This window comes from Balaenoptera physalus, assembly GCF_965194825.1.
Source record: "Balaenoptera physalus genome assembly, chromosome: 4".
NCBI lineage: Eukaryota > Metazoa > Chordata > Mammalia > Artiodactyla > Balaenopteridae > Balaenoptera > Balaenoptera physalus.
The window spans coordinates 137859119-137876263 of NC_138891.1; the positions used below are offsets into that span (position 1 = coordinate 137859119).

Consider the following 17145-nt stretch of genomic DNA (forward strand, 5'->3'; position numbering starts at 1 on the left):
GTATATAATCTGTTGCTTGCAATTGAAGTTCTAAAAAGCTTTTTATTGAAAAATAGTATGCAGATGTGCTTTTAAAAAAAACCAAAATGTACCTCAACAATAACATTGGTAAAGGTTACCTAGCATAACAACTATTCAAACTGATGTCAAATTAATCACTGCTCAGCCTTCCCTATACAATTGTCAGAGTATTTCCCTATATTACTATCAAAGTACTTTAATTTGCAAGGTTCCTAAAGCATTTATGTTGAAAATATTTTTAGTCCATTATAAAAGAAATACGTCTATTGCCAAAAAGTGAGAATTACGGTTTTTTTTTTAATAGTCGGAAAATATTTATAGCAGTGGATTCATTTTTCTGGTGTTAGTAACTAGGAGGATTATATTATGTTAGATTTGTGATAATAAATTCTTGGTTTTTCCAATAGATAGAATGATCAAGGTATAGGATTATATTTAAAAGTGTTTTAATGAACATGAGAAAAGAGGCAAGGTTGTGTTCAGATTTGCATTATGGGTCATGTTTTTTATTTCTTGGTAAAATTAATGCACATGAATTCTTGGGAATTCTTAGATATACTTTAGATTCATTATCAAGAAAGAGTCCTATGTTGGATGTGCAAGGAAAAGAAAAGAAAGAAAATTTGAGAACCCTTCTTTTCTTTGGTGAAGTTAGATTTTCCAGAGTCTCTCAGCTAACATGTGCTGTTCCGATGTAGACTCTGAAGTGCAAATGAGATAACTTTGCAACTATTCACGGTCATTCTTTTTCATGGCAACCCGGAGGAGCTACATAGCCTGGGGTTGTTCATACATAGTGCTTCTCTAGCTTTGGGTTAGGGCAACTGAAAGTCATGGTGCTCTTTGTGGTGTTTCGAATTTTTAAGTTTTTTTATAAAGCTAAGGTGGTTGATGAAAAAGATTATTTGATTTTAATTGAAGGCTTACGGAAGGATAGTTTGAGAACCATTATTTATATTATAATGAAGACTTCAAAATATACCTCAAAGGTATTTTTGGTCAGTTAGGGATATTCTGATAGATGTTAGATAGTTCACAAGTTGATTTTTTTTTTTTTCACAAGTTGATTTTATTATTACTACTGTTGAAAATTTTTTCATTTTTCTTTGATATATTCCTCTTACTTACCTATTCTGAGAGAAACAAGTATGCTAGGCAAGGGTGTTAAACGGTGAGGTGTACAGAGATGAGAAGAATGTACCAGCCACCAGAAACTTCTGTTAGATTGAAAAGGGCTACAATTTGAAGAACTGTGTAGAAGTAAACCTTCATCTGTGTGTATAGGTTAGCATACTGCTTTCTCATTTATTCAGTAACTGTTGTGGACCTTCCATGTTAACTTGCAGTGCTGTTGACACGCAGCTCTCAGTTTCCCTTGTGATAGCTAGGCTAGTTCTTTGGGCAGAAGACTTTCCTGTCTTGATCATCTCTTCAGTGCAGTGATTCTTCTGGCTTTACACCTTTTCAGTGTAGTGGGTACCAGTCTCTGCTCTCTATATAACAAATGGAGGGCTTTAGATAGAGTTAATTCTGTAATAGTCAATGAACAATATATAGCATAGTACAGTTTAATTTCAAATGGTCAAATCTTAGGAGTTCCAAAACATTTCAGCTTTTAAATTTTCCTTAAAATATATTTTGTTGCTTGTTAAAGTGTTGTTCTGAACTAATTGCTCTTCTTTAAAATGCAAAATCAAAATTTCGCAAAACTTTCATTTCTCAGATAATGCTTACGATCCTGATGTGAATGCTAAACAGATATGGATTGACAAAACAGTGATAAATGACCATATATGCCTGACATTTACTGATAATGGGAATGGTATGACTTCAGACAAATTACATAAAATGCTGAGGTATGTAAAAGTGTCACACTCCTTAAAATCATTGCTTTTACCTGGTTCAGGTGTTTCATGTGTCATACTTAGAGCCTGTAGTTTTAAACATGAAATGCTATACCCACAGTGTGCTCTATTCTCTTAAGTCGTCCGTCATTTTCTACTGCTGTTAGATTATTAAGCAGTCCCTGCCATTCTCATCACCCGCTCCCCATGTCTGACTTACCTAGAATTCCACCATTCCTTTAGAGTTGTAGCACATTGACATCAGTTGTTTGTGCTTTAGTGGAAATAGTTTTAGCTACTGTTTCCAATAAAACTTACCACTTTGGGGAATGGGGACTGGTAATTTTAAAGTGACACAGAGGATGAGGAAGTAGCATAGTTGTAAGGGCTTGGGCTCTAGGGTCACAGAATAGGATGTCAGGATGAAGCCAAATGTGCCTGAAATAGAAGCTAAGATACATAGTACAGGTATGAGGTAGAGGGAGGATTTGCCTCAGAGGCCTTTCTACTGTCTCTCAAATACTCCTTACACTGATAAAAAAGGCAGGTTCACCCGATCAATAATCACAGTACGACAGGCTTGCTGAGAACAAGAGAATCATTCACACTTAGAGGAAGAGATTTCATGGGGTGAAATCTCAAGGTCCCTGGAGCCTAAATTATAATTCAGCCATTTAGCTAGGATGTGCCAGGCAATGAGCTCCTGTTTTAGTATGTGTAATCTTTACATCCCTATAATGTGGATTTGGTTTCCTTTGTTTCAGAGATAGGGAAACACATCAATACAGATTAAAAGTAATTTGCCCAAGATTATATAGCAAGGAAGGATGAGGCTAACATTCACACTTAGGCACTTTACTTGGTATTACAGTTTTTGAATTAAAATAAATGAAGATTATACATACTTATTAAATTTTTTTTTCTTTTTAGCTTTGGCTTCAGTGACAAAGTCACCATGAATGGTCACGTCCCAGTTGGATTGTATGGGAATGGCTTCAAGTCGGGTTCTATGCGTTTGGGTAAAGATGCAATGGTTTTTACCAAAAATGAAGAAAGCATGAGCGTGGGCTTCTTGTCTCAGACCTACTTGGAAGTCATAAAAGCAGAACATGTTGTTGTCCCAATAGTGGCATTCAACAAAGACCATATCCTTTTGATTTTGAAGTTGAAACTATGAGGAAATAATCTGAACCATTCCATCCTTCTGCCCTCCTCCAGATTCTTGTTTAGCTCTTGTTCATTCTAGCTCTTGTTCCTATCCACTGCCTCTACTCTACATCTGGGCTAAATGTTTGTCCCTTTGTGTTCTCTGTTGGAATTGTGTCATGGAAATCCTTAGCATAAGGCGATTGCATTTTATGTTAAGCTTCTTTATTTTAGTCTTTTTGTGGTCTGATAAGCTTATGATCTAGCTTGAAATTTTCACCAAAAACCATGAAAAGCAAGATATCCTTAGGAAAATGTCTTCTGTATAAACATTCAAATATTGGAAATAATTAAAGTAGGAATAATAATAAACTTCTGCATACTTATCCTTCTTGGTGTTCATTTGAAATCACACTATCATTTTAAAATTTAGAAAATAATTTAGGAAATGGTTTTTCAGTTAGTTTGAGTTGGTTTCCATATCGTAATTGTGAAAAATACATCGTTGGTCTAAGTCTTTAACTTAGGATATACAACAGATAATTAATTTAACAGAATCAAAAGCGAGTCTTGCTGCAATTCTGGAACATTCTCTGTTTTCTACGGAACAGAAATTACTGGCAGAACTTAAAGCTATCATCGGTAAGAAGGGCACGAGGATCATCATTTGGAATCTCAGAAGGTAAACGGTAGACCTCAGCTAGTTGTTCACCATTTGGGAAGTAAAGTGCATGTGCGGGAATAATTTCATTACATTCATGCTTTGTTACACAGAGTGCAAATATATTGGAAGGTCCTCATGTTATGGCATAGTTAATGATTTACCTTTTCCAAGGGTATTTTATTGAGGCTACTTTGGCTTCAATTTGAGATAATTTCATATCACTAAAAATAAATGTCCTAGCCCTGCCATTCTGTCTCCATAGCACTCTATTTTCGCTCTTGGTTATACCATCCCTCTTCTCAAAAAAAAAAAAAAAAAAAAGAAATGAAACGAAAAGCCCAGCCAACAAGTTCCAACTAGAGTAAGTTAGAGAAATCTTTGTCTGTTTGGTTAATTACATAAAGCTAAGCACAATTTAGCATCTGTTGAGAAAAATAATATAAGTGAGACTTCTGTGTTGCTAAATCTTTGTGAGGATAAAATCCTTTGCAAATAAAGTTTTAAAATTTAGGGTAAATGTGTGATATTGAGAGATCTAAGATCTGTTGAACCATAGGAATAAAGCACAAATAGTGATAATACTAAAATCCTTTAATTCTTGTGTTTTTCTGACCACCTGTATTCCCTTTTTCTTTTATTTTCTTTTTCTTACTTTCTTCCCTGCCCCTCCCATCCCCACCACCATTTTTTCCTTAACTTTTAATTTGAGATAATTGTAGATTCATATGTAGTTGTAAGAAATCTCATGTACCCTTTACCCAGTTTCTCTCAATGATAACATCTTGGAACACTACAGTACAATAGTACTGTTGATACTGACATTGATACAGTCAAGGTACAGGACAATTTCATCAACTCAAGGATCCCTTTTATATCCACACCCACTCCTTCCTTAATCCCTGGCAACCTCTAACATGTTCTCCATTTCTATAACTTTGTCATTTCAAGAATATTCTGTAACTGGAATCATACCATGTGAAACCTTTTGGGATTAGCTTTTTTCATTCAGCATAATTTTTTGAAGATTCATCCAGGTTCTTGTGTGTGTCCGTTTGCTTCCTTTTGCTGAGTGGTAATTGCATTATATGGATGGACCACAGTGTGTTTACCCATCTGGTTGTTTACAAGTTTCAGTTATTACAAATAGAGCTATAAAACGGGTTCCCAACCTTTTTGTCATCAGGGTCCGGTTTCATGGAAGACAGTTTTTTCACAGGGTCGAGGGGTGGGGTTCAGGCAGTAATGCAGTGATGGGGAGCAGCAGGTGAAGCTTTACACCTCCTGCTGTGCGGCCGGGTTCCTAACAGGCCCGGGGGCTGGAGACCCCTGCTATAAAATATGTGCATAGAGGTTTTTGTGGGAGTATGGTCATCATTTTGTGGGATAAATGCCCAGCAGTGTAATTGCTGAATCATATGGTAGTTGCATGTTTATTTTTTTAAGAAACTATCAGAATGTGGCTCTATCATTTGACATTCCCAATGGCAATGTGTGAATGAATACAGTTCTTTTCTGTACCTTCTGGATTTCCTTTCTCCCTCCCTCCCTCCAACTCCTCTGACCTTAACTCCCACCACATGTTTGTGTTTTGTTTTGCTAACTAAAAGTTATTTGCTTGCTTATCTTACGGTGAAGTTAAAATTTAGCTCTTTTAAAAAAATTATTTTTGCAGCTACAAAAGTGCAACAGAGTTTGATTTTGATAAGGATAAATATGACATCAGAATTCCAGAAGATTTAGATGAGACAGCAGGGAAGAAAGGATACAAGAAGCAAGAAAGGATGGACCAAATTGCCCCTGAGAGTGACTATTCTCTGAGGGTATGTATTCAGCTCTCTTTGTGGGAATGAGAAAATCATCAAATAATGGAAATTGTTAACCACTTGTATTATAAATGCTGCCAGAAATCTCTAAGTATCTCAGACATGAACCAATTTATTAAATTTGTCTTGTGCACACTGCTTGTTTTATTTGCTTAGAAAAGTTTTTTAATTGCGAAATCATCAGGTCTTAACAGTGCTTGGAAAAGTTCTTTCACTGTGTGGTTAATTATTTGAATTGGGAATACTAGAATCAGTTTGCAAAATTCATTAATGATATTTTAAAACTTTTTTTCATGGTACACTAACATTATACCATCTGCTCTGGTTACCTCTGGATATTCTTGAGTTAAGATTTTCTTAACAACTAGGACATACTTCACTAACACACTGGGGTATATCAAGGAATAGTAATAGCTGCCATTGTAATTGCTAGAATCTCAGAAAAAATTACATAGTATACTTGTAAACGTCAAATGAATCCTTATGTGATGGCCATATTGATTGATTCAATCAAAACGCCAGATTCAGAGTGTGTCTTTTAAAATTTAAAATATTCTCTAGAACACACACACACATTATTGATACCCTAAAGCAATAAATTATGTATAGCCTATACATAATGCACGTTAATATAATTTTGTGATAAATATCTTTGAGATTTGACCTTAGAGATGAGAATGTTTTTAAGATTGAAGGAATTAATATCTCAATATAACAGTGTTGATATAATAAGAATATTAAGTTTTGGGCTTCCCTGGTGGCGCAGTGGTTAAGAATCTGCCTGCCAATGCAGGGGACACGGGTTCGAGCCCTGGTCCGGGAAGATCCCACATGCCGCGGAGCAACTAAGAACATGCGCCACAACTACTGAGCCTGCGCTCTAGAGCCCGCATGCCACAGCTACTGAGCCTGCACGTCTAGAGCCCGTGCTCCGCAACAAGAGAAGCCACCACAATGAGAAGCTGGCGCACCGCGACAAAGAGTAGCCCCCGCTCACTGCAACCGGCGAAAGCCCACGCAGGAACAAAGACCCAACGCAGCCAAAATAAATAAATAAATTAAAACAAAGAATATTAAGTTTCTTAGTCACTATGATAAGACATATAATACTAACTTTTCCCTTTTTTTTCTCCTTTTTGTTTTTCTTGGCTGCACTGCAGCATGTGGGATCTTAGTTCCCCGACCAGGGAGAGTGGTCCTAACCACTGGACCACCAGGGAATTCCCCTTTTCCCTTTTTTTGTGCTAAAATTATTTCATAACCGCAAGCTAAGGATTCATTTGACGTTTACAAGTATACTATGTAATTTTTTCTGAGATTCTAGCAATTACAATGGCAGCTATTACTATTCCTTGATATACCCCAGTGTGTTAGTGAAGTATGTCCTAGTTGTTAAGAAAATCTTAACTCAAGAATATCCAGAGGTAGCCAGAGCAGATGGTATAATGTTAGTGTACCATGAAAAAAATGTTTTAAAATATCATTAATGAATTTTATAAACGGGCAAAACACCACTAATTTTGAAATCAGGAGTCAGGAAAAAAAAATAAGAGAAATGGTCAAATTTTAGTTTGTGTTGAACTTTTCATATATCCTTCTTGAATTGTTCAATTCATTTCCCGCAGAGATTTCTGATAGCTTGGAGGAAGGCACAGGAGATCATATTTTAACATGTTTTAGGATGTAAAGTTTGGTCACAATTCTAAGGTATCTAAACTTCCACGTATTAAGAATTGAAAACACGTTTAGGGAATTCCCTGGTGGTCCAGTGATTAGGACTAGGCACTTCCACTGCCATGGCCCGTGTTCAATCCCTGGTCAGGGAACTAAGATCCCGCAAGCCTCAGCGTGGCGAAAAAAAAAAAGAAAGAAAAAAAAAAAAGACTTGAAAACACATTTAGATGACTGCTGATATTTACAGCTTCATATGGAAAAAGTGCTGTTTGTCTACTCTGCTTAAATGTTAGTGCATTATTTATGATTTTTTTCCTTTTCAAGCTTATAATAGTCCCTTTTGTTTATATTAGATTTTGCTTATTTTTGCCCAAATAAAATTTATTGATGCTTTTAAAATTATAATAGCAATATATAGTTTTGACAGGAGAGTCAGAAAATAGTCCTTTTTGTACACATAAACATTTTTTTAAAATGAAATGATACTATACATGCTGTTTTTTTAACTTTTTTCACTTAACATATCAACATCTATGTAGGTCAGTAGATTGTTTTCTGTAAGTCATTTTTACTGGCTACAGTATATTGAGCTTGTTTTTAATAAAAAGTGTTCAGATATTAACTAATACACCTTTATAGTCTATAGTATTTTATTGAAGAGTTAATACATCTTTTATCAAAGCAAGGCAGTAGCTTTCTTTTTAAATACATGCGTAAGTAATGTTGAACAAATCCATAGATAATTATTTGGAAAGGACAGATAATTGTGTGTCTTTGCAGGCTTACTGCAGTATATTATATCTAAAGCCACGAATGCAGATCATCTTGCGTGGACAGAAAGTGAAGACACAGCTAGTTTCGAAGAGTCTTGCCTACATTGAACGTGATATTTATCGACCCAAATTTTTAGTATCCTTTATTTTGCTTGTTATGATGCTGTATATAGATAGGTATCAGTCAGGTGTATTTCCCTTCCCCCTTTCTCCTTTTATCCTGATAGAGTCTAATCCTCTCCAACTTTTGCCCTTTTTTGCACCTTTGGACTCAATAAATAATGAAATAGGAAGGGTGGTTTAAAGGGAGTGAGGTGGTGTGTTCAGAATTTTCCTTAACATTTAAGACTAATAAAACTGTGAGAATTACTTTTGGATTCAACTGCAGAAATAAAGATCATTATGGGATAATGATGTATCACAGAAATAGACTCATCAAAGCTTATGAAAAAGTTGGATGTCAGTTAAGGGTAAGTTTATATCTGAAAATGTCTGTATCTTTTATAAAAGTTAGGATAACATGTTATCGGGTCAGATGTGAAATAATGTGCTTTTTGCCTAATGACTTTTAAATGTCAATGTTTTTAATAACATTGGTATGGCACTTGACCTTAGAACACTTTTATATTAATTTGAGGACAGAACATTTTATCTCTGTTTTACAGGTGAGGGAATTGGGGCTAATAAGTAACTCGCTTTAGACTTCAGGCACAGGTGCAGATATTTTCTCTACACTTGGAAAAGGATCCTTGATTTTTTTCATGCTAGAATAAAATTGATTGGTTTTAATTAGTTGTTGACTCAGTAGCCTAAAAAATAGTATCTGATAGGTGATTTACTTTTCTGGAGTTAGTTCCTGAATATATCAGAGTTTTCCTCCTAAACCACTTCCATTGTTGTAGAATTCAATTTAGGATGGTGAACATTGCCCACTATGTTGATCTGTTTATCCTTTACCTGTTTTCACAGAAAATTTTTTTGGTGTGTGTGGTGGGTGTTAAGAATTTGTGATAAATTCTGAAATTCAGCTTTGTTAAAGGTTTTAAGTCCAGGCATATTTTGTTTTCCAATTCTGTGATGTTCATTTTCTGTTCATTTTATTTCATTCTAAATTCTCTGCAACAACATGGATGGACCTGGAACATAGTATGCTTAATGAAGTATAATATGTCAGGAAAAGACAAGTACTGTATGTTACCACTTATATGTGGAATCAAAAAAATAAAAAGTGAATGAATGTAACAAAACAGAAACAGACTCACAGACATGGAGAACAAACTGGTGGTTACCAGTGGGGGCAGGGTGGCAGGTGGAGATAGGGGTAGGGGATTAAGAGGTACAAACTACTATGTATAAAATAAATGAGCTACAAGGATATATTGTACAGCACAGGGAATATAGCCAATATCTTATAATTTTAAATGGAGTATATAAAAATATTGAATCACTGTGTCATACACCTGAAACTAATATAATATTGTAAATCAACTATATTTCAATTTTTAAAAAAGTAAATGAACTTTGTTGGGCTCTTCTTTATAACCACTGATTTCAATTAGAAAAATAAATCCAGAAATATGACAACCATGATACAAGGTATCAATAACTTTTATTTAAAATGCTAAGTTTTATTTATAATTGGAATAGTAATTTTTGCCAGAAATACTGTATAATTATAAAGTTCTGAATTTCACTGGTAATTGGAAATGTATTTTTGGTAATAGGCCTTATTTCTCAAGTGTTTTGACTTAAGGTACATAATCCATTTTTCCAACCCAGTTAAATTTGCATTATATATAATTTCTAGTTAAGTTTAACCTTGTAAAAAATAAGCTTTTACAGCCAACTTTTTTTTTTTTTTTTTAATAAATGTATTTTATTTTTGGCTGCATTGGGTCTTCGTTGCTGTGCGCGAGCTTCCCATTGCGGTGGCTTCTCGTTGCAGAGCATGGGCTCTAGGCGCACAGGCTCAGTAGTCGTGGCACACGGGCTTAGTTGCTCCACGGCATGGGGGATCTTCCCGGACCAGGGATCGAACCTGTGTCCCCTGCTGCATTGGCAGGTGGATTCCTAACCACTGTGCCACCAGAGAAGCCCTACAGCCAACTTTTAATGTTTTTCTTTACCAGAAGTTGGACTGGTCGTAGTATTTGGATTCAGTAAACATTTATTAAACACTTGGTATGATTTTCCATGCTAGATGCTCAGCATAAAAAGATGAAAAGGTACAGCACATGCCCCCAGAGCTCACTCTTTTTTTTTTCTTTTTAAATTAATTAATTAATTTATTTATTTATTTTTGGCTGTGTTGGGTCTTCGTTTCTGTGCGAGGGCTTTCTCTAGTTGCGGCGAGCGGGGGCCACTCTTCATCGCGGTGCGCGGGCCTCTCACTATTGCGGCCTCTCCCATTGCGGAGCACAGGCTCCAGACACGCGGGCTCAGTAGTTGTGGCTCACGGGCCTAGTTGCTCCGTGGCATGTGGGATCTTCCCAGACCAGGGCTTGAACCTGTGTCCTCTGCATTAGCAGGCAGATTCTCAACCACTGTGCCACCAGGGAAGCCCCAGAGCTCTTTCTGATGAGGGGAATGTGGTATATCCTTGGAGCAGCAGAAAGGGCTTCTTGGAGAAAGTGGTGATTGAGATGAGACTGAGTTGATCTACTGTTTTGGAAAGTCTGGCAAGAGCTTTCTAGACAGAGAAAGGAATGTCTGCAAAGGAAAAGAAAGAGGCTTCTGAGAGGATGGCATCATTAAGGGAGTTATTATGCCTGGACCAGGTGGTAAGTGGGGAATGGGAGAGAGGAAGATGAGGCCAGAAAGGAGGTGAAAAAGAACTAAAATGGAAGGGTTCTGTGGTTTACAAGTTGTACGAAATGAGGAACCACTGATGGTTTTTAGTGGAGTAGCATTATGATTAGGTTTTCATGGTTTTGTCTATAGTTGTATCTATGAAAATTCTCATAAGTCAATATTTCACTTTTTCTCTTTATACTTAGACTCAGCTATAGTCATGAACAAAGTACATGTGTTAATCACATGTAGATAATCAGAAAATGACTCAGATACTTTGAGTTCAGTGTTTTAGCTAGCAGGTTTAAAAAAAAACCTAGGTCAGTTGAATTAAAGTTTTTACTTCATCACAATTAACTGAATGTGTAACTTTGGATAAATGTCTTTAATTTTTATCTAACAAACTTACGGAATATTATGTGCCAAAGCCTTTGCTAGGCACTATGGATACAGGAAGGAGTTAGTTGTGGTTTTTAGTAGCTAAGAAATTGCATCCCAGTAGAGGGGCTCTTTTTTCCCTAGTGTAAAATCGGGAATGATAATACTTGTCTACATGAATACTTGATAACAGTGGAAGTGGTTTTGGAGGAAAGCTGTTGTTACATATTTAGGAGTTAGCTCCCAGAAAGGTAAATTACCTACCAGACACTGTTTTTCAATCTAAATGTCATGAGAATCATGAGATAAAATATAGGAAAATGTTTCATACAGATCTTAAATCTTGGTGAAGGGATAATTGTTTGGAGCATCATGTTTCATGTTTAAAATGCCAGTTTTATTTTTCAGGCAAACAACATGGGTGTTGGAGTAGTGGGGATTATAGACTGTTATTTCCTAAAGCCGACTCATAATAAACAAGATTTCGATTATACTAACGAATACAGGTATGTTACCTATTTAAATGACTTCTTACAATTTATTTTGGAAATACTTTCATAACTTTTTCTAAGCTGGATTTCTTTCTGTTTTGTGGGAAGCTTGCGTAGAAAACGCATGTAATCATTTTCTCATCCCTGGGGATTGTATTCTACTCCGTCACAAATAGAAATATATTCTCCTCTGTCTTTACTGATGAAGTATTTTTGAGATTTGTGCTAAAGAGAGGAAGTTCCCGCTTTCTTGGTAACATTTTTTTGTGTAATATAAAATCCAGAAACGTTGATCTTGGATGGGAACTTTAAGATAACTTAGTCCTATGTACTTGAGACAGAAATGCTCATATCTTTTAAGAGTGATCAGAAGCCATAAAATAAGTATGACTATCAATTTTACTTGTAAATTTAGGAAGCACAAACAGTTGTCCTAATGAGCGTATATTATGAAGAAGAATGCAAACTTCATATAAAAACAAAGTGGAAGGAGGGAAATGATAAAGAGCAAAATCAGCAAATTAGGAAACACACGATAGAGAAAGTCAATAAATACTCAGAGTATAGTCCTGAGACAGAAGCTACCGCTGTTACCTGAACAGGGAAAGTACAGGGAGTAGAAGGTGATCACTCAAAGGGTAAAAGAGGACAGCAGATGTCCAGAACTCGCTGATGCAAAACAGCAGCCGTTACCTCTAGGTTGAAAAAGAGTAGACAGTAAAGGAAGTAGGGGAGGGTCCCCGGTCCCTGATGTCGGAGATTCAGATCTCTTTGTAGAGGTCATAACAAACACAGCAACAGGCTACCTGCCATGGCAAAAAGCTTGCCAGAAGGCCTGGCCAGTCTGGGTCTGCAGACATGGCCTGCTGTTGCCAGGGGATGTGGGTGGGCTTCGGCTGGAGCTGTTCTGTAGAGGAGACCTGTCTTTGCCCAAGGGTGTGAGTATATGCGGGAACTGGTTCCTGCTGCTGGAGGGAAGAGCGTGGCCTGAAAGCACAGCTGGAGCTCCTTTGGGAGGCCATGGGCTCCAGCCAAATAATAATGGAGCACCAGACCTGAAGGCCATGTGTCTTGCTGTTCTCACCTGGTAGGTTCATTGCCCCGTTAACCCAGTGTAACATTCCTCAGGCTGGCAAAGGATGAGTGTTTACAGGATCAAGCTCCATTATCACAAAACTGAACCAAAAAAACCCCTGTTTGGAACTGGAAGACAATAAGTTGATAATTGACACAATCAAAAGCCCAAAGTTTGTTCTTTGGTAAGATTAACAGTCTATAAGCATCTGGCAAGACTAAGGAAAAAAATTATCATCAATATCAGAAAGGAAAAGGAGGACATTACTACAGATCTACAGACAGAAAAACATAGAGGGGTAGCATGAACAATTTTAGACCATTTTAGATGATATGGACACCTTCCTTTTCAAACTGAATCAAATTAAAAATTTCCCACATACTTTCAAACATTTAAGGATATGGCGGCGCCAGCTTACACAATCATTAAAGGTTTTAAGACACCACATAACTAGTAGTGAACTCACGAATGCATTACAAGAAAGAAAATTTATGTCACTCTTTCATGATTAAGATATAAAAATCTTAATTAAACAGCAGATACCATTTAGTGACTTGTAAAACGAATAATACGTTAAAACCAAGTGGATTATATTCCAAGATGGCACGCGTGGTTTTTACTATTCAAAATTCAATGTAATTCATCCCATTGATGTTAAAGAAAAATCTCATGGTTATTTTCATAGGTGCAGAAAAAGCACTTGAGAAACCACAATATCAATTTGTGATGTAGGAAAAAAGGGAACTCTTACAAAACCATTAATAGAAAGGGCATATTAGCAATACTGACTATTTAGCAAAAAAACAGCAGTTCCTAATGGTGAATTATTGACAGTTTTCCCCTTAAGAGTGGGAGTAAGATAAGGTTATCAGCTATTCACCATTGTTCTTGAGGAAATAACCAGAACAAATAAGGCAAAAAAGAAAGAAATGAAAGTATAAGGGTTGGAAAGGAATAAATAATTTTCTGTAGGTGACAGTATCAAGTATATAGAAAGTCCAAAATAATCTGCAATGTAATACAGAGTCTAAGGTTGCTAGATAAGAAGTATTCAGAAGTTTGTTTACCAGCAAAAAAAAAAAACAACAACCATGAGATTCAAAAAAATTTTATACATAATAACATCAAAAAAGCAAGTGCTTTGGAGTAAATAAAATATGCAAAGACCTCAACACACTAAAAACTATAAAACATTGTGGAGTGAAATTTCAAATCTGAATAAATAAGTATACCAGGTTCAGGAGTTGGTAGGCTGAATATTATAAAATGTCATTTTTTTCTCCAAAGTAATTAAATACAATTCCAGGTTAAAAAAAAATGCCAGCAGGTGTGTGTGTATGTTAACAAGCTTAATTTAAACTTTATGTGGAAAGTCAGAAGACCAAAGATAGTTAAGACAAAGAACAACAAATCAAGAGGACTCATACTACTAAATATCAGTACTTAAAAAGCTGTAGTGAAAGAGTGGTATTAATGAAAAAATAGTCTAGTGAAATAGAATAGAGAAGCCAGAAACAAATCCCTGCTCTTTATACATATGGTCAGCTGATTTATGACAAAGGTGTAGTAGGAAAATGATCATCTTTCTAAAAATGATGGTTCAACTACCTGTATGAACAAAATGAACGTTAACTTCTCCCTCTTATATGAAGCAAAAAATCAATTCCAGATGGATTTTAAGCCTAAATGAGAAAGGCAAAAACGAAATGAAAACAAGAATAGTTTCATAACCTTTAATTTAGGTGGGTTTTTTTTAACAAGATGCAAAAAGTATTGATATATTAGATCAAGATGGAAAAATTATCTAAAATGAATAAGATATAGCAAATGTTGGTAAGATGTAGGGCAGTTGGTACTCCTGTACGTGCTGTTGGGTGTGAAAATTGTTGATTATCTTTGAAAGTTATTAGACTATTGAGTAAAGCTGAACATCAGTGCCCACCCCTATGACCCCGCAGTTCCACTCCTAGGTATATTTTCAACAGAAATGGGTGCAGTCTCATGGATTGAGGAATAAAGGTGATAAGAAAAGGAGACGAGGAAGAACTGAAAAAGTGATATGAAAGGAGAACCATATTTGGGAGGGGAGATGATACATTCTTATTTGGATGTTTATATGTTGTGATAGTGGGGCTTCCTGGTGGGGAAAAATAGAGATAATGAATGGGGATAGATATATCTAATATTAACCTGTCAGTACAGAATTTAAGTCTTGATTTTTATTTATTTAAAATTTTTTTTTAATTAATTTTTTTTTTTGGCTGCGTTGGGTCTTTGTTGCTGCGCGTGGGCTTTCTCTAGATGCGGCGAGCGGAGGCTACTCTTCATTGCGGTGCGCAGGCTTTTCATTGTGGTGGCTTCTCTTGTCGCGGAGCACGGGCTCTAGGCGCGCGGGCTTTAGTAGTTGTGGTGCACGGGCTTAGTTGCTCCGTGGCATGTGGGATCTTCCCAGACCAGGGCTCGAACCCGTGTCCCCAGCATTGACAGGCAGATTCTTAATCACTGCGCCACCAGGGAAGCCCTATCTTTATGAATTATAGGTTTCTCTAGATATATGCCCAAGAGTGGTGCTGCTGGATCATATGGTAACTCTATTTTTAGTTTTTTAAGGAACCTCCATACGGTTTTTCACAGTGCTTCCACCAATTTACATTCCCAGCAGCAGTGTAGGAGGGTTTGCTTTTCTCCACACCCTCTCCAGCATTTATTATTTGTAGACTTTTTGATGGTGGCCATTCTGACCCGCGTGAGGTGATGCCTCATTGTCTTTTTGATTTGCATTTCTCTGATAATTAGTGATGATGAGTATCTTTTCATGTACCTGTTGGCCATCTGTATGTTTTCTTTGGGAAAATGTATATTTAGATCTTCTGCCCAATTTTTGATTGGGTTGTTTTTTTGTTACGGAGTTGTATGAGCTGTTTGTATATTTTGGAAATTAAGCCCTTGGCAGTTGTATCCTTTGCAAATATTTTCCACATTCCGTAGGTTGTCTTTTTGTTTTCTTTGCTGTGCAAAAGCTTGTGAGTTTGATTAGATCCCATTTGTTTATTTTTGCTTTTTTTTTTTTCCCTTGCCTTGAGAGACTGACCTAAGAAAACATTGTTACGATTTATGTCAGTGTTTTGCCTGTGTTCTCTTCTAGGTGTCTCATGGTGTCATGTCTTATATTAAAGTCTTTAAGCCATTTTGAGTTTATTTTTGTGTGTGGTATGAGGGAATGTTCTAACTTGATTGATTTACATGCGACTTTCCAGCTTTCCCAACACCACTTGCTGAAGAGACTGTCTTTTCTCCATTGTATATTCTTGCCTCCTTTGTCAAAGATTAATTGACTCTAGGTGTGTGAGTTTATTTCTGGGCTCTCTATTCTGTTCCATTGATCTATATGTCTGTTTTTGTGCCAGTAGCACACTGTTTTTATTGCTGTAGCCTTGTAGTATTTTCTGAAGTCCAGAAGGGTTGTGCCTCCAGCTTTTTTCTTTTTTTTTTCAGGATTGCTTTGGCAATTCTGGGTCTTTTGTGGTTCCATATAAATTTTAGGATTATTTGTTCTAGTTCTGTGAAAAACATCATGGGTAATTTGATAGGGATCACATTGTCTGTTTTGTATTTAAGATGTTACACTGACTGTATCTTGTGTGTGCAGACAGTTCCTGGCACAGTAGATACTTAACTCATTAACAAATGATTATTCAATTATGGCCATAGTCATGTTTATCTCAGTAGGTCCTGTTGATTTGCTTTTTTACTGACACCGTATTGTGGGAAAAGTGAAAGTCTTAATTGTGGGACAGAAGCTATTTTGAATTATACTTGCTGGTAATGGTTGCATACTTTTATAAAGCAAACAGCTGCATTCTGGTTTGCATTGAAGCTTGTAAGTTTGTTGGTTGGGGTGAAATTCAGAAAGCCTGTGGTTCTCCCAGTAGCTGGTCTGCAACACACTTTCCTCAACAGAGGACCCAAAGTGTTAGTATTGTCTGTCTTATTCCTAGATGATCCTGGCTCTGTTCTATAAACTTATCTACATCCTTAGAGAAAATTGCCATTACTTTAAGTGTTCTTAACTATGCCTTTTGGAGGCCCCTCCCCCCGTGTTCACATGATCAGTACCAGGTTGTTTATGCTTTCTCTGTTTGTCAAAGATTTAATCTTCATCTTTTTTTTTTTCTTGAATTGATTTTATAATTTACTTTTTTTTTAAGGCTTACAATAACAGCACTAGGAGATAAGCTCAATGATTACTGGAATGAAATGAAAGTGAAGAAAAATGCAGAATATCCTCTGACTTTGCTGGTTGAAGATATACAGTAAGTACATTTAAAAAATAATAAGTGACTATAATATCAAGATGTGATATTGGAGGGCATGGCGATTTTACAGTGTTCATAAACTTTTGAATCTAATCCATAGTAAGAAATAAATCCCATAACTCGAAAACCTTTTATAAACTAAAAGAATAT

General features: G+C 36.2%; 1 protein-coding gene across 3 annotated transcripts in view; it reads left to right on the forward strand.

The window, feature by feature from the left end:
* Positions 1-17145, forward strand: part of MORC3 (MORC family CW-type zinc finger 3) — a 45273-nt gene that overhangs the window by 8721 nt on the left and 19407 nt on the right. For 2 of the 3 annotated variants that reach the window (XM_082458767.1, XM_082458768.1), the window contains exons 3-10: positions 1745-1877; positions 2796-3009; positions 3545-3693; positions 5348-5495; positions 7953-8081; positions 8293-8415; positions 11522-11619; positions 16888-16992. In XM_082458767.1, coding sequence (XP_082314893.1) covers positions 1745-1877; positions 2796-3009; positions 3545-3693; positions 5348-5495; positions 7953-8081; positions 8293-8415; positions 11522-11619; positions 16888-16992 — 1099 coding nt within the window. The remainder of the gene's footprint in view (positions 1-1744; positions 1878-2795; positions 3010-3544; positions 3694-5347; positions 5496-7952; positions 8082-8292; positions 8416-11521; positions 11620-16887; positions 16993-17145) is intronic. The other variant, XM_082458769.1, reaches the window with a different exon arrangement.